Here is a 17,968-nt window from a genome sequence, read left to right on the forward strand (position 1 = left end):
GTGTATGTATAGCCTCTGTGTGTGTGTGTGTGTGTGTGTGTGTGTGTGTGTGTGTGTGTGTGTGTGTGTGTGTGTGTCAGACAACATGGTGGGGGTGCAGTGGAACTCCATTGGCTATGTCCTGTTTGTTTGTTAAACCATGTGGATAAAACGTGTGTGCAGTCTCAGGTGGAAGCCTCTGACCGATTTTAGACGTTCTAGGCTTTTCCTAATGCACAGATGATTCTGATCCTCCTGTTATTCTCTTATCAACATATATGAAGCATGCCTCCATTCGTAAAACAATATGTAGGCCTACTGAGGCATGACCTCTTGTCCTAGATATTCATGGAAATGGCAGTGCCAGATGAATTTTCCTTAATAGCTTTGAGAGCTATTAAGGATTCAGTGGTTGTGTTAAATGACACATTTCAGTTGAATGCATTCAGTTGTACAACTGACCTGGTTATCCCCCTTTCCCCTCTCCCTAACAATACTTAACAAGATTCAAACAACATATTAAATCCAACCACTTCCCATTCTACTTGCTGATGGACACCTGACAATGGATCGTCTTGATTACCATCATTAGAAAAATACATATTCTGTAGTCCGGCCTATGTCTAATCAAAAATGGTCAACCTAAACCTGAAATAAAATAAAATTACGCTTCTTTCTGCATACTAACAACCGTTACAATTATATTAAAATAATAAGTAGGAGTGGGGAATGTTTTTCATGCAAATCTATATATTGTGCGGTACAGTGCACGCGCCGTCATCAACAGTGCTCAGCATCTTCTGAGAGCTGCGCGAGGGAGAGAAGAGGAGGAAGAGGGGGAGAGACGGGGGAAGGGCGCAGGACAAACAGGGGAAATCACAATAATGGAGTGGCGGCGGAAGAGGTTGGTTTCGCGAGCTCGGACTCTTCATATTTGACATTTACATTTTCTGTAAATTGAATCTAAATTCTGTTTTTAAAGGGCTGTGCGCCGATATCTCCAGTAGCCTAGCTCACCTAGCTCAAGAAGCCCTCCACAGATGCAGCAAATGCTACACGTAAACGGGGGATCCACCACTGGCACTAGGCAACGGTTTATCAATTCTGGTGGGCTTGAATTAGAATACTAAAGGACATATTTTGAAGGTAGCATTGGTTGAGTAGATTACAAAACCATTGACCGTTTTACTGTGAAATATTGCATTTTGGACTCTACTTGTTTTTTCCAAAAAGGAAATGTTAGGCATTATAAATGATGAATTAACAGTATATCTATTCAAGTCTCATTTCAACAATGTGTAACCATGTAGGTTCGCAGGTTGAATGTACAATGTTTTGGTAAATTAAAATAAAGGCTAGTTAATAATAATAACAACAATAATAATAATAAAAATCAAAGTCTTTGAAATTGATTTCTTCTGAAAAGCTACATTGCTACCAAATGACAAGCACACCTTTGGGAACTCGTGGAAACAACCAGAGACGAGCAAAAACTGTGAGTGAGTCACTGAAATAAACTAAAGAAACCTATAGTGGAAAACATGTTGCCTTCACAAGAAGCCGCCAAGATTTACCATGACAACTACATGCGGAACTCCCGTGCCATCGGAGTACTCTGGGCGATATTCACCATATGCTTTGCCATCATCAACGTGGTTGTCTTCATTCAGCCTTACTGGATCGGGGACAGCGTGAGCACGCCGCAGGTGGGTTACTTCGGTTTGTTTCACCAGTGCGTTGGGAGTGGACCGCCCAACCGAGAGCTCGACTGCACGGGCAGCTTTACTGAGTTCAGCTCCATCCCCTCCGGTGCCTTCAAAGCGGCCTCGTTCTTTGTACTGATGTCCATGATTCTGATTCTGGGCTGCATCGCCTGTATGGCGCTCTTCTTCTTCTGCAACACCGCCAGCGTCTACAAGACCTGTGCCTGGATGCAGCTCCTATGTGGTATGTATAAAACCAATGGAAATTCAGTTACACAATCTTGTTCCAGCGCATTTAATCACAGACATTCATGCAGGCACTGATTTAATTTAAGGAAATATCATTGCCTGATGATAAACTGCCCCTGCAATTGGATATTTATGACATTCTCGTTGCATTCTAAAGAGGATTTTCTGTATCTGCAGATAGGATGTAGGCTATGTTTGATTCATTCATCAATTCAATCAGTTAGTAGTGTTCTAGTGCCAAATCTCCAGGTGACCTATTGGATTGTGGGGGATTTGGGTTGATGAGATTACAATGTGTTAATGTGTTTTTAAATTATATTTGGGGGTATGATTTTCACTGGTATGTCCACAGATGACTGAAAACACATGGATCTCCAACACTGATTACATGTTACATGCAAACAACCTTGTCAAAACATACTGCTTGTACTGTTACTATTGCTAAGGATGTTGGGTTGGATCTAGAGGCAGATTAGATTCACCTCGCCACAAAAAAAAAAAATGTTACTTCACATTTCTACACAGATTCCAGGCTCAGCTGGCTTACTGGCAGTGGAAGTTGTGTCTCATCATGTAGAATCCGTCTGCGGTACCATTGTCTCTAAGTCATGAGTCATGGAGCTGTGGGAGGAAGACAGAATTCCTATAGGCTGCTACAATCACCCACATTGAGCTCATGAGATTGCAGATGAAGCATTCATTTGCTCAACAAATCGATCTTAAAAACAGGCAACACACAACAAAAAGCCTCCTTGTGTTGGGGTAGATGTATTCCTTCAACCAGAACCTAACCACAGAGAGCTGCCCTTCTCATAAATAGAAGGAAAAAAACTAAATGAGAGTTATCATTTTCCGGGATATGAAATTGGGTGTGTCTATATGGAACTAAATTCACTCACTCCCACTCAGATCTATACATCTAGGAGCTTCCAGGGCAGGTATAACTTGATCAGTGTGATGATATACACCAACGTGTGGGAGTAAGATTAACACAACAGTCAGCAAACTGAGAGAAGAGAAATATCAGCAGTTTATTCACTTTCTATTGTTGTTTTCTTTATCTGCCCACTCTCCTTTCTGATCTGCAGAGTCAGTTTCACAGGTTGGAAGAACGATCAATCAGCAAGATGGAGAAACAGTTTCCATGACATACTCTTTTCTCTTAGGATGCCGGAACACTCACTGTATGCACTCTTATGAAAAGAAACATGCATGAAGATATCAATGCTGGTATTCACAAAGCAAGTGCACACACCTGGGTCTATTTATCTGACCATCTCTGTGTTTGCGATTGAGTCCCTTTCCCATTCCCATTTTCTGATGGATCAACTCTATTTCGGTACAGGGTATAGCCTTGTGATGAGGCTGCCTTGTGTACAGGTGAGAGGCCTGATACTGTTGGCTATGAGAGGCTTGATAGTGTTTGCTATGAGAGACCTGACGGTGTTGGCTATGAGAGGCCTGATGGTGTTCGCTATGATAGGCCTGATGGTGTTGGCTATGAGAGCCCTTATAGTGTTGCTTATAGGAGGCCTGATAATGTTGGTTGTGGGCCTAATGCTCTCTCACTACTGAGGAGATGCTAGTTTAATAAGCTGCTGTATCCTGGGCCGTGGCAGTGTGTGGTGCCAACAGCGGGCTAGAGCTGGGCAGAGGAATAAGAGGACCACCTGCTTCTCCCAGTGCCCATGGGACTACCATCATACCCCATGGTTCTCCTCCCAGTGCCCATTGAGACTACCATCATACCCCATGGTTCTCCTCTTTAGTCAGGAGAGGTCAATGTTATATATACAAAACCATAAACTGTACTGTTCTCCCATTCTCCCTTTGCAGCTACATCGTGGACAGAGAAGTTAGATGACAAGACAGAACATAATGACTCAGCTTTTCTTTCTCTCTTTCTCAGTGAGTTGATATGACATGATCTCTGCACTGTCTGTCCTGCTCCACTCTCTCGCTCTCCGAGCAGCAGAGCCGGCGACTGCTCCCTTAAGTCTTTTCACGGGTGCCCTGCAACTGTGTTAAACGGCAGCAGGAGAAATCACACATTTCATTCCAAACACATCGAGAGAGGGATGGAGAGCATACGGACAGAAATAGAAACAGACAAAATCATAGGGCCATGAAAGTGTAGTAAAAAATTGTGTAGTAGAAGTAATATTTCCACTACAGTACATAATTACAAAAGGATAGCCTGATTTCTATGGGCCGGTGGTTTCCAACTCTATTCCCCATCTCCCTCCATCAACTCATCCCTCCACTGATTTCCTGACCCTGTTTCTCTAAAAAATTCAACTCTGCTCGGTGTACTACTAGCTATTCATGTAGCAGCATACCATATGCCTGTTCAGTTACTTCAGGGTTTTACTACTGTTTCTGGCACTGAACAAGGTCCTGAAACTGACATCTAAGGCCATGATACACTGGCAATTCATTGAGGTAATATTGATGAGCAATATTGCTGGCAACGGAGTGGGGTGAGACACTGTAGCAATGATGAGCAATGTGCACATGGACATGAATAATAGATTTCATATGAAGAAGCACATATCAATTTCCCTATTTATTTACTAATCTACTATAGCTTGTTGTTGCCAGTTGACTGACACATCGGTACTGAAATGTATCAGCTAGCAAACAAGCAACAAAGAGGTGTTGCCGCTGCCCTGGGCATCCACTCAACCTACTGCCAGTCAAGTCAATGGCAACGCAGACATAAAGATAACTAGATTTAGAAAACGTTTTACATCACAAATCTAATCTAGGAAGTATAAATGGTATTCGTCAAGCTAGCCAGCTAGTTAAACATACAAAAACAATCTAAAACTAATTGTAAATCATGGCTAGCTAGCTAGCGAATTAGCCTGTTTGTCCCATTGGCTTAGCATAGGTTGTGGCTAGCATGCTAATAGATTAGCATGCGCACCACCACGGATATTTTCGGCAGTAAATAACATTTTACTGCCGTGGGCTAAATCAGGATCACACATAGTGATTATTGGTAGACTTATACAAGGGATAGGGTGGGAGTAAAGCACACTGTGTGCTAGCTTAGCCATCTAGTCCTGAGGAGTTTTCCGGGACACAACAGATGGAAGGCGGTGGTCGACACCGTGTGCTAGCTTGTGCTAGCTTGCGGAGGCGCTAACTAGCGTTCATATAGGAACCAACGGGGTGCTCGAGGGGTCGTTCATGCAGGAACCAATGGGATTCTCGAGGAGGGATTGTTCGTGAAGAAACCAATGGGATGCTTTAGGGGGTTGTGTTCCTGAAGATGCAGGAATGCCCACATGCAGGAATGCCACGAATTGTGGGCTGCAGTTGCACACTATTGACCATTGCTGGCAACATTACTCAGCAATATTTCATCTCAAAGTTGCCAATATATCATGGCCTTCAGAGAGAGAAGAGAAAAGGAAGCAGCAGTTTCTACAGGATGTGTATATTGTAGTATTTTATTGATCACACAAGGCCTGACAATAGACAGAGGAAGATCAAACTTTAAGGCGAAGGTAGCAGAGCTGTGAAAATTGTTTCATGTTTGGGTTGACCTCTAATCAGATAGAAAACAAGTCCAACGACACAATGGAGAATGGAATAGAATGAAACTAAATGTGCATCAGCTTTCACATACCCTGAATGAGAGGAGAAGCTCTGAACCAACAGAGCTTGTTGTACAATGGGATTCCCTTCACCAGTGGACCCTTCATGGACAAGAGCTGTAGGCTCCCAAGGGGTGTGTGTTTGAGAATGGCGCTGTACCACTGCATTAGCAACATAGCCCATGTGTATCTCCCGTTCCCCCTGTTCCTCTCGTTCTCGCTCTCCCCATCTATCTCTTTTTCTTTCCCTCTCTCTTGCTCTCTTTCAATTTCCATTTAAGGGCTCTATTAGCATGGGACACATGTTTACATTGGCAAAGCAAGTGAAGTAGATAATAAACAAAGTGAAATAAAGAATAAAACAATTAAAAGTAAGCATTACACTCACAGAAGTTCCAAAATAATAAATACATTTCAAATATCATATTATCCGTAAGTAGTTAAAGTGCAAAAGGGAAAATAAATACTGCTTGCTCTTTTCTTGTGGCGACAGGTCACCAGTCTTGCTGCTGTGAAGGTATTTCACCCAATAGGTATAGGAGTTTCTCAAAATTGGATTTGTTTTCTAATTCTTTGTGGGTCTGTGTAATCTGAGGAAATACTGTATGTGTTTCTAATATGGTCATACATTTGGCAGGAGGTTAGGAAGTGCAGCTCATTTTCCACCGCATTTTGTGGGCAGTGTGCACATAACCTGTCTTCTGTTGAGAGCCAAGTCTGCCTACGGCGGTCTGTTTTGTGTTTGTAAACAGAGCCCCAGCACCAGCTTGCTTAGGGGACTCTTCTCCAGGTTCATCTCTCTTTAGCTGATGGTTTTGTTATGGAAGGTTTGCTCTGTATAAGTGCATGCAGGTGAAAGTGTTTTCCATAACGTTGCAAAGGGAGGTGTTGTAAGAGTTAGTTTACATAGAAATAAAGAGGAGAGTTTATGCCGGGGGATTACATTTAAATTTGAGTCATTTTGCAGATGCTCTTATCCAGAGCAACTTACAATGCATTTAGAAATTATTCATACTCCTCTACACACAATACCCCATAATGACAAAGTGAAAACATGTTTTTAGAAATGTCTGCATTTTTATTGAAAATGAAATACAGAAATATCTCATATCTCACCCCTGAGTCATTCATTACCTGTTAGAATCACCTTTGGCAGTGATTACAGTTGTGAATCTTTCTGGGTAAGTCTCTTAAGAGCTTTGCACACCTGGATTGTTCAATACTTGCACATTATTCTTAAATTATACAAGCCATTTTAAAGTCTTGCCATTGATTTTCAAGCTGATTTAAGTCACAACTGTAGCTCATTTACTTAATATTCAAATCACTCAACATTTCCCAGGGAGGCTGGGGAGACCAGGGGAGACCACGTAGGCCATGAAGGCTGGGGGAGCTAGGGAGGCCAGAGTGGCTGGGGAGGCCAGAGTGGCCGGTGGGGGCTGGGGAGGCCAGGGAGACTTGTGAGGCCAGGGAGCCAGCCTGGCGAGGCTAGGGAGGGATCTAGTACACACTGCTAAGTGTTACTCACTACTGAACCAAACCTCAGGAGAAGCTTTACAGGGCTGACCGAGGAGGAGAAAGACAATTCCTATAGAACAGAGCCCCAAAAACACACCATGCCCCAAAAACACACCAAGCCCCAGAAACACACCAAGCCCCAGAAACACACCAAGCCCTAGAAACACCCCAAGCCCCAGAAACACACCAAGCCCCAGAAACACACCAAGCCCCAGAAACACACCAAGTCCCAGAAACACACCAAGCCCCAGAAACACACCAAGTCCCAGAAACACACCAAGTCCCAGAAACACACCAAGCCCCAGAAACACACCAAGCCCTAGAAACACCCCAAGCCCCAGAAACACACCAAGCCCCAGAAACACACCAAGTCCCAGAAACACACCAAGCCCTAGAAACACACCAAGCCCCAGAAACACACCAAGTCCCAGAAACACACCAAGCCCCAGAAACACACCAAGCCCCAGAAACACACCAAGCCCTAGAAACACACCAAGTCCCAGAAACACACCAAGCCCTAGAAACACACCAAGCCCCAGAAACACACCAAGTCCCAGAAACACACCAAGCCCCAGAAACACACCAAGCCCCAGAAACACACCAAGCCCTAGAAACACACCAAGCCCTAGAAACACACCAAGTCCTAGTAACACAACAGCATCAGAGAAAAAGGGTATTGTTTCACCTCAAAGGCATCCTCTCTACAGGCAGCAAATTACTGTTATCCAAACATGTTGGGAAAAGAAGAGCCCTTGAGAATGCACACCGGGAGAGGGGAGGGGGTGTAAATTAGAATATCTATTATAGTCAAAATTTAGTACAGGCTTGTCTACATTTATCAAAGTTATTATTGTAGAGTTTCAGTCGTGTCTTTTCATCTCTCTGTCTGTCTGTCTTGCTGTGCATTTGTCTGCGGTTGCATAATGCCATCTTTATCAACCAGAATTTTCCATTGATGGATCAGCTGTTTGGTCATTTTATTTAACCAGGCAAGTCAGTTAAGAACAAATTCTTATTCACAATGACGGCCTACCCCGGTCAAACCCAGACGACGCTGGGCCAATTGTGCACCACCCTATGGGACTCCCAATCACATTCAGATGTGATGCAGCCTTGATTCAAACCAGGTACTGCAGTGACGCCTCTTGCACTGAAATGCATTATCTTAGACTACTGCGCCACTCTGGAGCTAATGACGGGAGGGCGTGTGTTTGGTAATGACGGGAGGGTGTGTGTTTGGTAATGACGGGAGGCCGTGTGTTTGGTAATGACGTGAGGGCGTGTGTTTGGTAATGACGGGAGGGCGTGTGTTTGGTAATGACGAGAGGCCGTGTGTTTGGTAATGACGGGAGGGCGTGTGTTTGGTAATGACGGGAGGGCGTGTGTTTGGTAATGACGGGAGGGCGTGTGTTTGGTAATGACGGGAGGCCGTGTGTTTGGTAATGACGGGAGGCTGTGTGTTTGGTAATGACGGGAGGGCGTGTGTTTGGTAATGACGGGAGGGCGTGTGTTTGGTAATGTTTGTCTCTGCTCAGCAGTATTGTGCATATGGGAAGCCCAGAGTTTGGTAATGACGGGAGGCCGTGTGTTTGGTAATGACGGAAGGCCATGTGTTTGGTAATGACGGGAGGCCCAGTGTTTGGTAATGACGGTAGGCCGTGTGTTTGGTAATGTTTGTCTCTGCTCAGCAGTATTGTGCATATGGGAGGCCCAGTGTTTGGTAATGATGGGAGACCTAGTGTTTGGTAATGATTGGAGGCCCAGTGTTTGACTCTGCTCAGCAGTATTGTGCATATGGGAGGCTGTGTGTTTGGTAATGATGGGAGGCCCAGTGTTTGGTAATGATGGGAGGCCCAGTGTTTGGCTCTGCTCAGCAGTATTGTGCATATAAGAGGCTGTCTTACAGGCTCACTACTATGACATCAGCAGAGAGATTGGAGTTAGCTCAGCAGTGGAAGCAGCAGCAGCAGCAAGGCAGGGCCAGGCGATTCAGGAACTGGGGGACAGGAGAATGAGAGAGAGGTGGGGACTCAGAGGCCCAGAGCTGAAAGATAAGAAGCAGTAGGAACATCAGCAGAAAATATCCTGTTCCACCCCACCAACTCCCTGAGAGCCAGGAACAGGGATCTTACTTACTCTCTCACTCAAGGAATAGTGACTCATGACTTCATAATGTCAAGGCTTATGTCTTCTTTTCTGACGACTCATCCTGAATTTATCCTGAATCCGCTGCTCTATCGATGGTATATGGTCATGACATACATTCAGTCTAAATCTGTTTTCTTAGAAGTCGTTTGCGTGACATCAAAATTACAGGCGTTGTACAACACAAATTAATCAGCGATTGGATTGTCTCTAACAAATCTAACCAATCAGAGTTTTGAAGCTGATAACGTCATCGGTTTCTGGGACCAATCAGAATGGTCAGAATGTGTTCGCATTTTAGAAGTCGTCAGGGAAGGAGGCAAATGCAGAATCATGGTGGAGAAGAAATGTTAGTGGGCTTGGCATTTGGCAGGAGCGATGTGGATGGTTATGTTTCCACCATGTCCCCACTATGTCTCCACCATGTCTCCACAATGTCTCCACCATGTCCCACCATGTCTCCACCTCCACCATGCATCCACCATGTCTCCACCATGTCTCCACCATGTCTCCACTATGTCTCCACCTCTACCATGTCCCCACTATGTCTCCACCATGTCCCCACTATGTCTCCACCATGTCTCCACCTCCACCATGCCCCCACCATGTCTCCACCATGTCTCCACCATGTCTACACTATGTCTCCACCATGTCTCCACCATGTCTCCACCATGTCTCCAGCTCCACCATGTCCCCACTATGTCTCCACCATGTCTCCACTATGTCTCCACCATGTCTCCACTATGTCTCCACCATGTCTCCACTATGTCTCCACCATGTCTCCACCATGTCTCCATCATGTTTCCACCATGTCTCCACCTCCATCATGTCCCCACTATGTCTCCACCATGTCTCCACTATGTCTCCACCATGTCTCCACTATGTCTCCACCATGTCTCCACCTCCACCATGTCTCCACTGTCTCCACCATATCTCCATCATGTCTCCACTATGTCTCCACCATGTCTCCACCATGTCTCCACTATGTCTCCACCGCCACCATGTCTCCACCATGTCTCCACCATGTCTCCCCCATATCTCCACCATGTCTCCACCTCCACCATGTCTCCACCATGTCTCCACCATGGCTCCCCCATATCTCCACCATGTCTCCACCTCCACCATGCCTCCACCATGTCTCCACCATGTCTCCACCTCCACCATGTCTCCACCATGTCTCCACTATGCCTCCTCCATGTCTCCACCTCCACCATGTCTCCACCATGTCTCCACCTCCACCATGTCTCCACCATGTCTCCACCATGTTTCCACTATGTCTCCACCATGTCTCCACCTCCACCATGTCCCCACTATGTCTCCACCATGTCTCCACCATGTCTCCACCATGTCTCCACTATGTCTCCACCTCCACCATGTCCCCACTATGTCTCCACCATGTCCCCACCATGTCTCCACTATGTCTCCAGTATGTCTCCACCATGTCTCCACCATGTCTCCACTATGTCTCCACCATGTCTCCACCATGTCTCCACTATGTCTCCACCATGTCTCCACCATGTCCCCACTATGTACCCACTATGTCTCCACCATGTCTCCACCATGTTTCCACCTCCACCATGTCCCCACTATGTCTCCACCATGTTTCCACTATGTCTCCACCATGTTTCCACTATGTCTCCACCATGTCTCCACCATGTCCCCACTATGTCCCCACTATGTCTCCACCATGTCTCCACTATGTCTCCACCATGTCTCCACCATGTCTCCACTATGTCTCCACCATGTCTCCACCATGTTTCCACCATGTTTCCACCTCCACCATGTCCCCACTATGTTTCCACTATGTCTCCACCATGTCCCCACTATGTCTCCACCATGTCTCCACCATGTCTCCACCATGTCTCCACTATGTCTCCACCATGTCTCCACCATGTCTCCACTATGTCTCCACCATGTCTCCACCATGTCTCCACCATGTCTCCACCTCCACCATGTCTCCACTATGTCTCCACCATGTCTCCACTATGTCTCCACCATGTCTCCACTATGTCTCCACCATGTCTCCACCATGTCTCCACCATGTCTCCACCTCCACCATGTCTCCACTATGTCTCCAACATGTCTCCACTATGTCTCCACCATGTCTCCACTATGTCTCCACCATGTCTCCACCATGTCTCCACCATGTCTCCACCTCCACCATGTCTCCACTATGTCTCCACCATGTCTGTTATAAAACATCATTGCAATTACAGTTGCATTTTGTTATCCAACACCCATTGCCTACACTGTATTTGTACTTGCTGTGACTGGCCTTTTGATTTAAATTATAGAATAAAGTTGAACTTACCTTCATTTGAATCATGCATCTTTGTTTTCCATAGACTACAGCTTCCTACATTCTCTCTCTCTCTCTCTCTCTCTCTCTCTCTCTCTCTCTCTCTCTCTCTCTCTCTCTCTCTCTCGTCTCCCCCAGCTGTATGCCTGGTGTTGGGCTGTATAATCTTTCCGAACGGCTGGGATGCGGAAGTGGTGCGGGACCTGTGTGGGGAGGAGACGGGGAAGTATACGCTGGGTAACTGCTCTGTCCGCTGGGCTTATATCCTGGCTATTATGGGCATCCTGGACGCCCTGATCCTGTCCTTCCTGGCCTTCGTTTTGGGGAACAGACAGAACGACATGTTCCTGGAGGAACTCAAGGCTGACAACAATAAAGGTGAAGGATGGTTTTAGACCAAGTCTATGTGTGAAATGGCTCTCTTTTCTCTATACATTGGGTTCTGGTCCAAAGTAGTGCACTCAGGAAGATGGTGTCATTTCAGACACACACAAGCAATCACCAAAACCCATCTATAATTAATCAACACTAAATGGACGTTGATTTCCAAAGTCAGATGTGCTTTCCTCTATATAGACAAGAGATAGATTGCACAACCGGCCCTCGTAGTTGACATATTGTCGTAATGATAAAATAGGATCTGGTATTGTAATTCAGTTAGTGTAGCCTATTGCACTCACCATGGAACTGCATGAAAGAGGGTAGGAATGTCCACCCAAAGTCTGTTCTCACTGTTTGCACAGGATTGCATCAGACTGGTCTGTCCATATTGACTGATTCAAGGGGGACTTTTGAAGAGACTGACGTCAGAACATTGTTAGAAGTCTTCTAACTCATTCTTACAGAAATGTAATAGACCCCTCATGATGTTGTCAACTGTCAGATCAGAGGATTACATCATTTGGTTGGAAAATAGGATTTCTTTGTACCATACTCTCTGTAGTGGTTTCCATGGTTACTCACCAGATTCCAGTGGGATATAGCCTACTCTGCCGTGTCTCTCCCACCGCTCATCTGATTAACCTTGCACTAACTCACTGATAGAGATTATACCATGTGTAATATTTTGAGTTCTGTACAATTAATTACATCCTGCGTACAATAATATTTGACTTTGTTCTTGCAGATTTCGCTGTGTCCAAGGTAAGTGACTTTGTAAGTAAACAGTTAACAGTGTCATGACTTTGTGCACCGTGGTCTGTGGTTGTTGTGCAGGGCTGTTGTGTAGTGTTGTTGAGGTATCCTTGGCAGTGTTTGTCTCTATGGATAAGTGTGTTAGCCCCGTTACTCCCATCTTGTACAATATATGTTTGTCAGAATAAGCTCCAAGCACTATCTTGTTGTTTATTGTAAAAGGTTTATATATAATGTGTATTATTTCAATATCCTTACATGATGTACTGCTGGGATACTTTTTTCTTGCCTTTAGATTGAGGTCCGGGACAGAAGACGCGACCCAAGGTATGTTGCAGTCCAGAGGTTCCACTGAGGAGCTCCTTGCCTTGGATGACCCCCCTCTTAGAGGATTCCTGCCTTGGATGACCCCCCTCTTAGAGGACCGCTGCCTTGGGTGACCCCCCTCTGAGGGGATCCTTGCCTTGGATGACCCCCCTCTGAGGGGATCCTTGCCTTGGATGACCCCCCTCTCCTCTACTCCCTCTCATCCAGTCATCAGGCTAATATCCAACCTGGCTCCATGCGCAGACCACATGTACAGCATTCTGTAATATAAAACTGGGAGAAACTATATTTTACATAGTATTATGTTGTAAAGTTCATTAACACTACTATAAAAAAAAGACTATATTTGTAAAAAAATGTGTCCAAATGGAACTATACTTTGCAGCTTTACAGAAATAGACCTCTGGGAATTTAGATACTGTACATACAAGGCAATGTATATATTTGGAACTGTACAATGAGCAGCAAACTATATAACCCTTCAATGGAAATTTTGTTCAGTGTATTTCTACCCTTTGCAAAATGATTTGAGTACGAAAATTAGAATAAAGCAGAACAAAACAAATATTTTGTAAACATTTAATAGACCCCATAAAACTGAAGCGTTTGGAGTCTTTTTAAAAGGTATTTACTGTCAAGCAATTAAAAGTAGAGAATATTTTCTGAAATGATTCATCTGAAACAGGGTAGGCTAAAGAAATGATTCATCTGAAACAGGGTAGAATAGAGAAACAGTGTAGACTAAAGAAACAGGGTAGACTAAAGAAATGATTCACCTGAAACAGGGTAGACTAAATGAACAGGGTAGACAAAATAAATTATTAATCTGAAACAGGGTAGACTAAATACATGATTCACCTGAAACAGGGTAGACTAAATACATGATTCACCAGAAACAGGGTAGACTAAATGAACAGGGTAGACAAAATAAATTATTCATCTGAAACAGGGTAGACTAAATACATGATTCACCTGAAACAGGGTAGACAAAATAAATTATTCATCTGAAACAGGGTAGACTAAATACATGATTCACCTGAAACAGGGTAGACTAAATACATGATTCACCTGAAACAGGGTAGACTAAATAAATGATTAATCTGAAACAGGGTAGACTAAATACATGATTCACCTGAAACAGGGTAGACTAAATAAATTATTCATCTGAAACAGGGTAGACTAAATACATGATTCACCTGAAACAGGGTAGACTAAATAAATGATTAATCTGAAACAGGGTAGACTAAATACATGATTCACCTGAAACAGGGTAGACTAAATACATGATTCACCTGAAACAGGGTAGACTAAATAAATGATTCATCTGAAACAGGGTAGACTAAATACATGATTCACCTGAAACAGGGTAGACTAAATACATGATTCACCTGAAACAGGGTAGACTAGATAAATGATTCATCTGAAACAGGGTAGACTAAATACATGATTCACCTGAAACAGGGTAGACTAGATAAATGATTCACCTGAAACAGGGTAGACTAAATACATGATTCACCTGAAACAGGGTAGACTAAATGAACAGGGTAGACAAAATAAATTATTCATCTGAAACAGGGTAGACTAAATACATGATTCACCTGAAACAGGGTAGACTAAATACATGATTCACCAGAAACAGGGTAGACTAAATGAACAGGGTAGACAAAATAAATTATTCATCTGAAACAGGGTAGACTAAATACATGATTCACCTGAAACAGGGTAGACAAAATATATTATTCATCTGAAACAGGGTAGACTAAATACATGATTCACCTGAAACAGGGTAGACTAAATACATGATTCACCTGAAACAGGGTAGACTAAATAAATGATTAATCTGAAACAGGGTAGACTAAATACATGATTCACCTGAAACAGGGTAGACAAAATAAATTATTCATCTGAAACAGGGTAGACTAAATACATGATTCACCTGAAACAGGGTAGACTAAATAAATGATTAATCTGAAACAGGGTAGACTAAATACATGATTCACCTGAAACAGGGTAGACTAAATACATGATTCACCTGAAACAGGGTAGACTAAATAAATGATTCATCTGAAACAGGGTAGACTAAATACATGATTCACCTGAAACAGGGTAGACTAAATACATGATTCACCTGAAACAGGGTAGACTAGATAAATGATTCATCTGAAACAGGGTAGACTAAATACATGATTCACCTGAAACAGGGTAGACTAGATAAATGATTCACCTGAAACAGGGTAGACTAAATACATGATTCACCAGAAACAGGGTAGACTAGATAAATGATTCATCTGAAACAGGGTAAGCTAAAGAAATGATATGGTACACTAGATACAGTAGATGTCAGGAAAACATATTTGAGATATTAGTCCTCTCAGAAGGAAGCCCTGTCTGCTGCATTCCCCTCAGGTCCCTCCACCACACCATCCTAGCAGGCTTTCTACTGCACATTGCAGTGACCAACACGCACTGGGCCTGTGTGGATTTAACCTGTTAACCCCACAATGGGGAAAGAATACTGGGAAAAATCATCATCTATGTAGAGGCAGAATTTCTACAAACTTAAAAAAAATAATATATACATCAAATGGCATCTAGTGAAGAACTACACGTTTACTTCTTGTCCATAATCCATGATACACTGTACAGAGTTGCTGTAAATTGAGAAGCTAAACGCTATGTTATTAGGTGGCAGCCAATTCCCAGGAAGCTGTACTGTAGGGGAGAGTGGGGTATGTCTAGGAAACCATACACAAAATAAATCATGTTACTAAATATGTAGGAAGTCTGTGTGAAGGAAGAAACCACATGGAAAAAGTGGTAAGCAAGTTAGGTCCCAAAAAATAACAGATTTTCATAAAGTCAAATAAATGGATTGTCTTACAGGTTTCATGATGCTTGTATCTAAACCAAAGTAGATAATTTTAAAACTGTTTTATACATCAGTTGGGATCTATAGAAGCTACAATATGTGGTCCTAAATTTAGCATGAAAGTGCATCTTTGTAGCAATGTGAGCTAATATAGTAAAAAGTGTTGCTTTGGGGTAAATTGTGCCATTTTACTAGGGGCAAGTTGATCCAATACAAATGATGATTACATTTTGTAAGTTTTATGCATAATATGCATAGTATTTTGAAGAGACTTCATATTCATGTGATTTTCAAATGATGAAAAATGCCTTCATCAGTTGGGTTCGGCCACCTCTAGGCCACAATTGAAGTGTTTTCTTCTCAGACTGGTGGTGGTAATGCCTGGCATATGAGGTTACACCAGGGTCTGAGCCTATGTTAAAAGTGCTTTAAAAAGTACCAAGTGTCATACCAAGAAATATGTCCCTATGCTTACCCTGTTCCTATGTTCTGTTTACGCCATACCCGGAGTAAGTAGTGCCAAGAGAACACTGTTTTAGGACAAGCTATGTTTTCAAAATTATTATGGCTATGTGAATTCTGATTATGTCACAACATCCGGAAATATATGCATATATCTTTATTAGAAAGAAAACCATATTTCATTTGACATAGTGATGTTAAATGTAAAAAATTCTCAACATACTCCGCTCTCCAATACTGTAAGACACTAAATCAAACACTACTGTTACTCCAGAATAGAGCCTTGGGTCTGATCGGACAAAACATTGCTTTTGTAAATATCTGTTTCTCTCCTTTGTGTTGTTATTTTGAGAGCTTGACAACTTGTTTTCCTTAACTTAATGAGCACACTACAGTACCTACAGATGGGTTACGCAACCAGAGACGGTTTACATAACCATAGATGGGTTACATAACAACTCTTTTTTTTCTTCTGGCTCCAAAGTAAGGTTGAGCTCTGAGTGCTGTCTTTGCCCCATCACTCAACTCAGTGGGAGGCCTCTTTGAATTACAGTCAATTAACAGAGTCAAGGAGAACAGTGGGCTTCAACACAAGCACACATAAAGAAACACTGGAATATACAGTCACTGGCCAGTTTATTATTTACCATCTAGTACCGGGTCGGACACCCCCTTTGGATCCAGAATGGCCTGAATTATTTGGGGTATTCTACATGGTGTCAGAAGAGTTCCACAGGGATGTTTGTCCTTGCAGACGCGATGGCATCACACAGTTGCTGCGGATTGGACGGCGCTACGTTAATTCCATCTCATCCCAAGGATATTCTGCTCTATTGGGTGGAGGTCTGGGGACTGAGTGACCAGGCCACTCAAACTGAACTCACTGTCATGTTCCAGGCCATGTTTTTCCACTCCTCAATTGTCCGGTGTTGGTGATCAAGTGCCAAATGGAGCCGCTTCTTCTTGTTTTCAGCTGATAGGAGTGGAACCCGGTGTGATCGTCTGCAAAAGCCCATCCATGACAAGGATCAACGAGTTGTGCGTTCCGAGATGCCGTTCTGCACACCACTGTTGTACTGCACCGTTATTTGTCTGTTTGTGACCCACCTGTTAGCTTGCACGATTCTTGCCATTCTCCTTCGACCTCTCATCAACGAGCTGTTTTCGCCAACAGGACTGCCGCTGACTAGATGTTATTTTTTTTAAATCGCTACTATTCTCGATAAACCATAGACACTGTCATGCATGAAAAGCCCAGGAGTGCGGTAATTTCTTATATACTGGATCCGGTGCGCCTGGCACCGATGATCATACCACATTCAAAGTTGCTTAGGTCACTAGTTTTGCCAATTCTAACGTTCAACTGAACAGTACCTGAATGCCTTGATGCCTGTCTACCTGCATTATATAACAAGCCACGGCAACGTGACTCCCTGTCTGTAGGAGCAATCAATTTTGGTGAAAAGAGTGGTGTATCTAATAGACTGGCCGGTGAGTGTATATTACAGATATATCATTTCAATCCGAAAAATTCTTATGAGATTTTAGATATCAGTTTGTACTTCTTTTTTTTATATATCTTACCAACAAAAATGTTGACAATATGTTGGCATCATCTGAAAAAATGTATTAATGACAATCTGTGGATTTGTTGTACATTGAACTATAATACTGTATA

At 43.3% G+C, this 17,968-nt stretch overlaps 1 protein-coding gene across 1 annotated transcript; it reads left to right on the forward strand.

Annotated features, from left to right (window-relative positions):
• Nucleotides 1-821: 821 nt before the first annotated feature.
• On the forward strand, nt 822-13,524 carry LOC110532749 (LHFPL tetraspan subfamily member 4 protein-like). Its single transcript, XM_021616872.3, has 4 exons — nt 822-1,926; nt 11,637-11,876; nt 12,625-12,641; nt 12,928-13,524. Exons 1-4 carry the CDS (start codon nt 1,521-1,523, stop codon nt 12,985-12,987), a joined length of 723 nt encoding a protein of 240 aa, XP_021472547.1. The 5' UTR covers nt 822-1,520; the 3' UTR covers nt 12,988-13,524.
• Nucleotides 13,525-17,968: the final 4,444 nt, after the last annotated feature.

The sequence above is a fragment of the Oncorhynchus mykiss genome, chromosome 9, assembly GCF_057628025.1.
Source record: "Oncorhynchus mykiss isolate SJ-2025 chromosome 9, ASM5762802v1, whole genome shotgun sequence".
Classification (NCBI taxonomy): domain Eukaryota; kingdom Metazoa; phylum Chordata; class Actinopteri; order Salmoniformes; family Salmonidae; genus Oncorhynchus; species Oncorhynchus mykiss.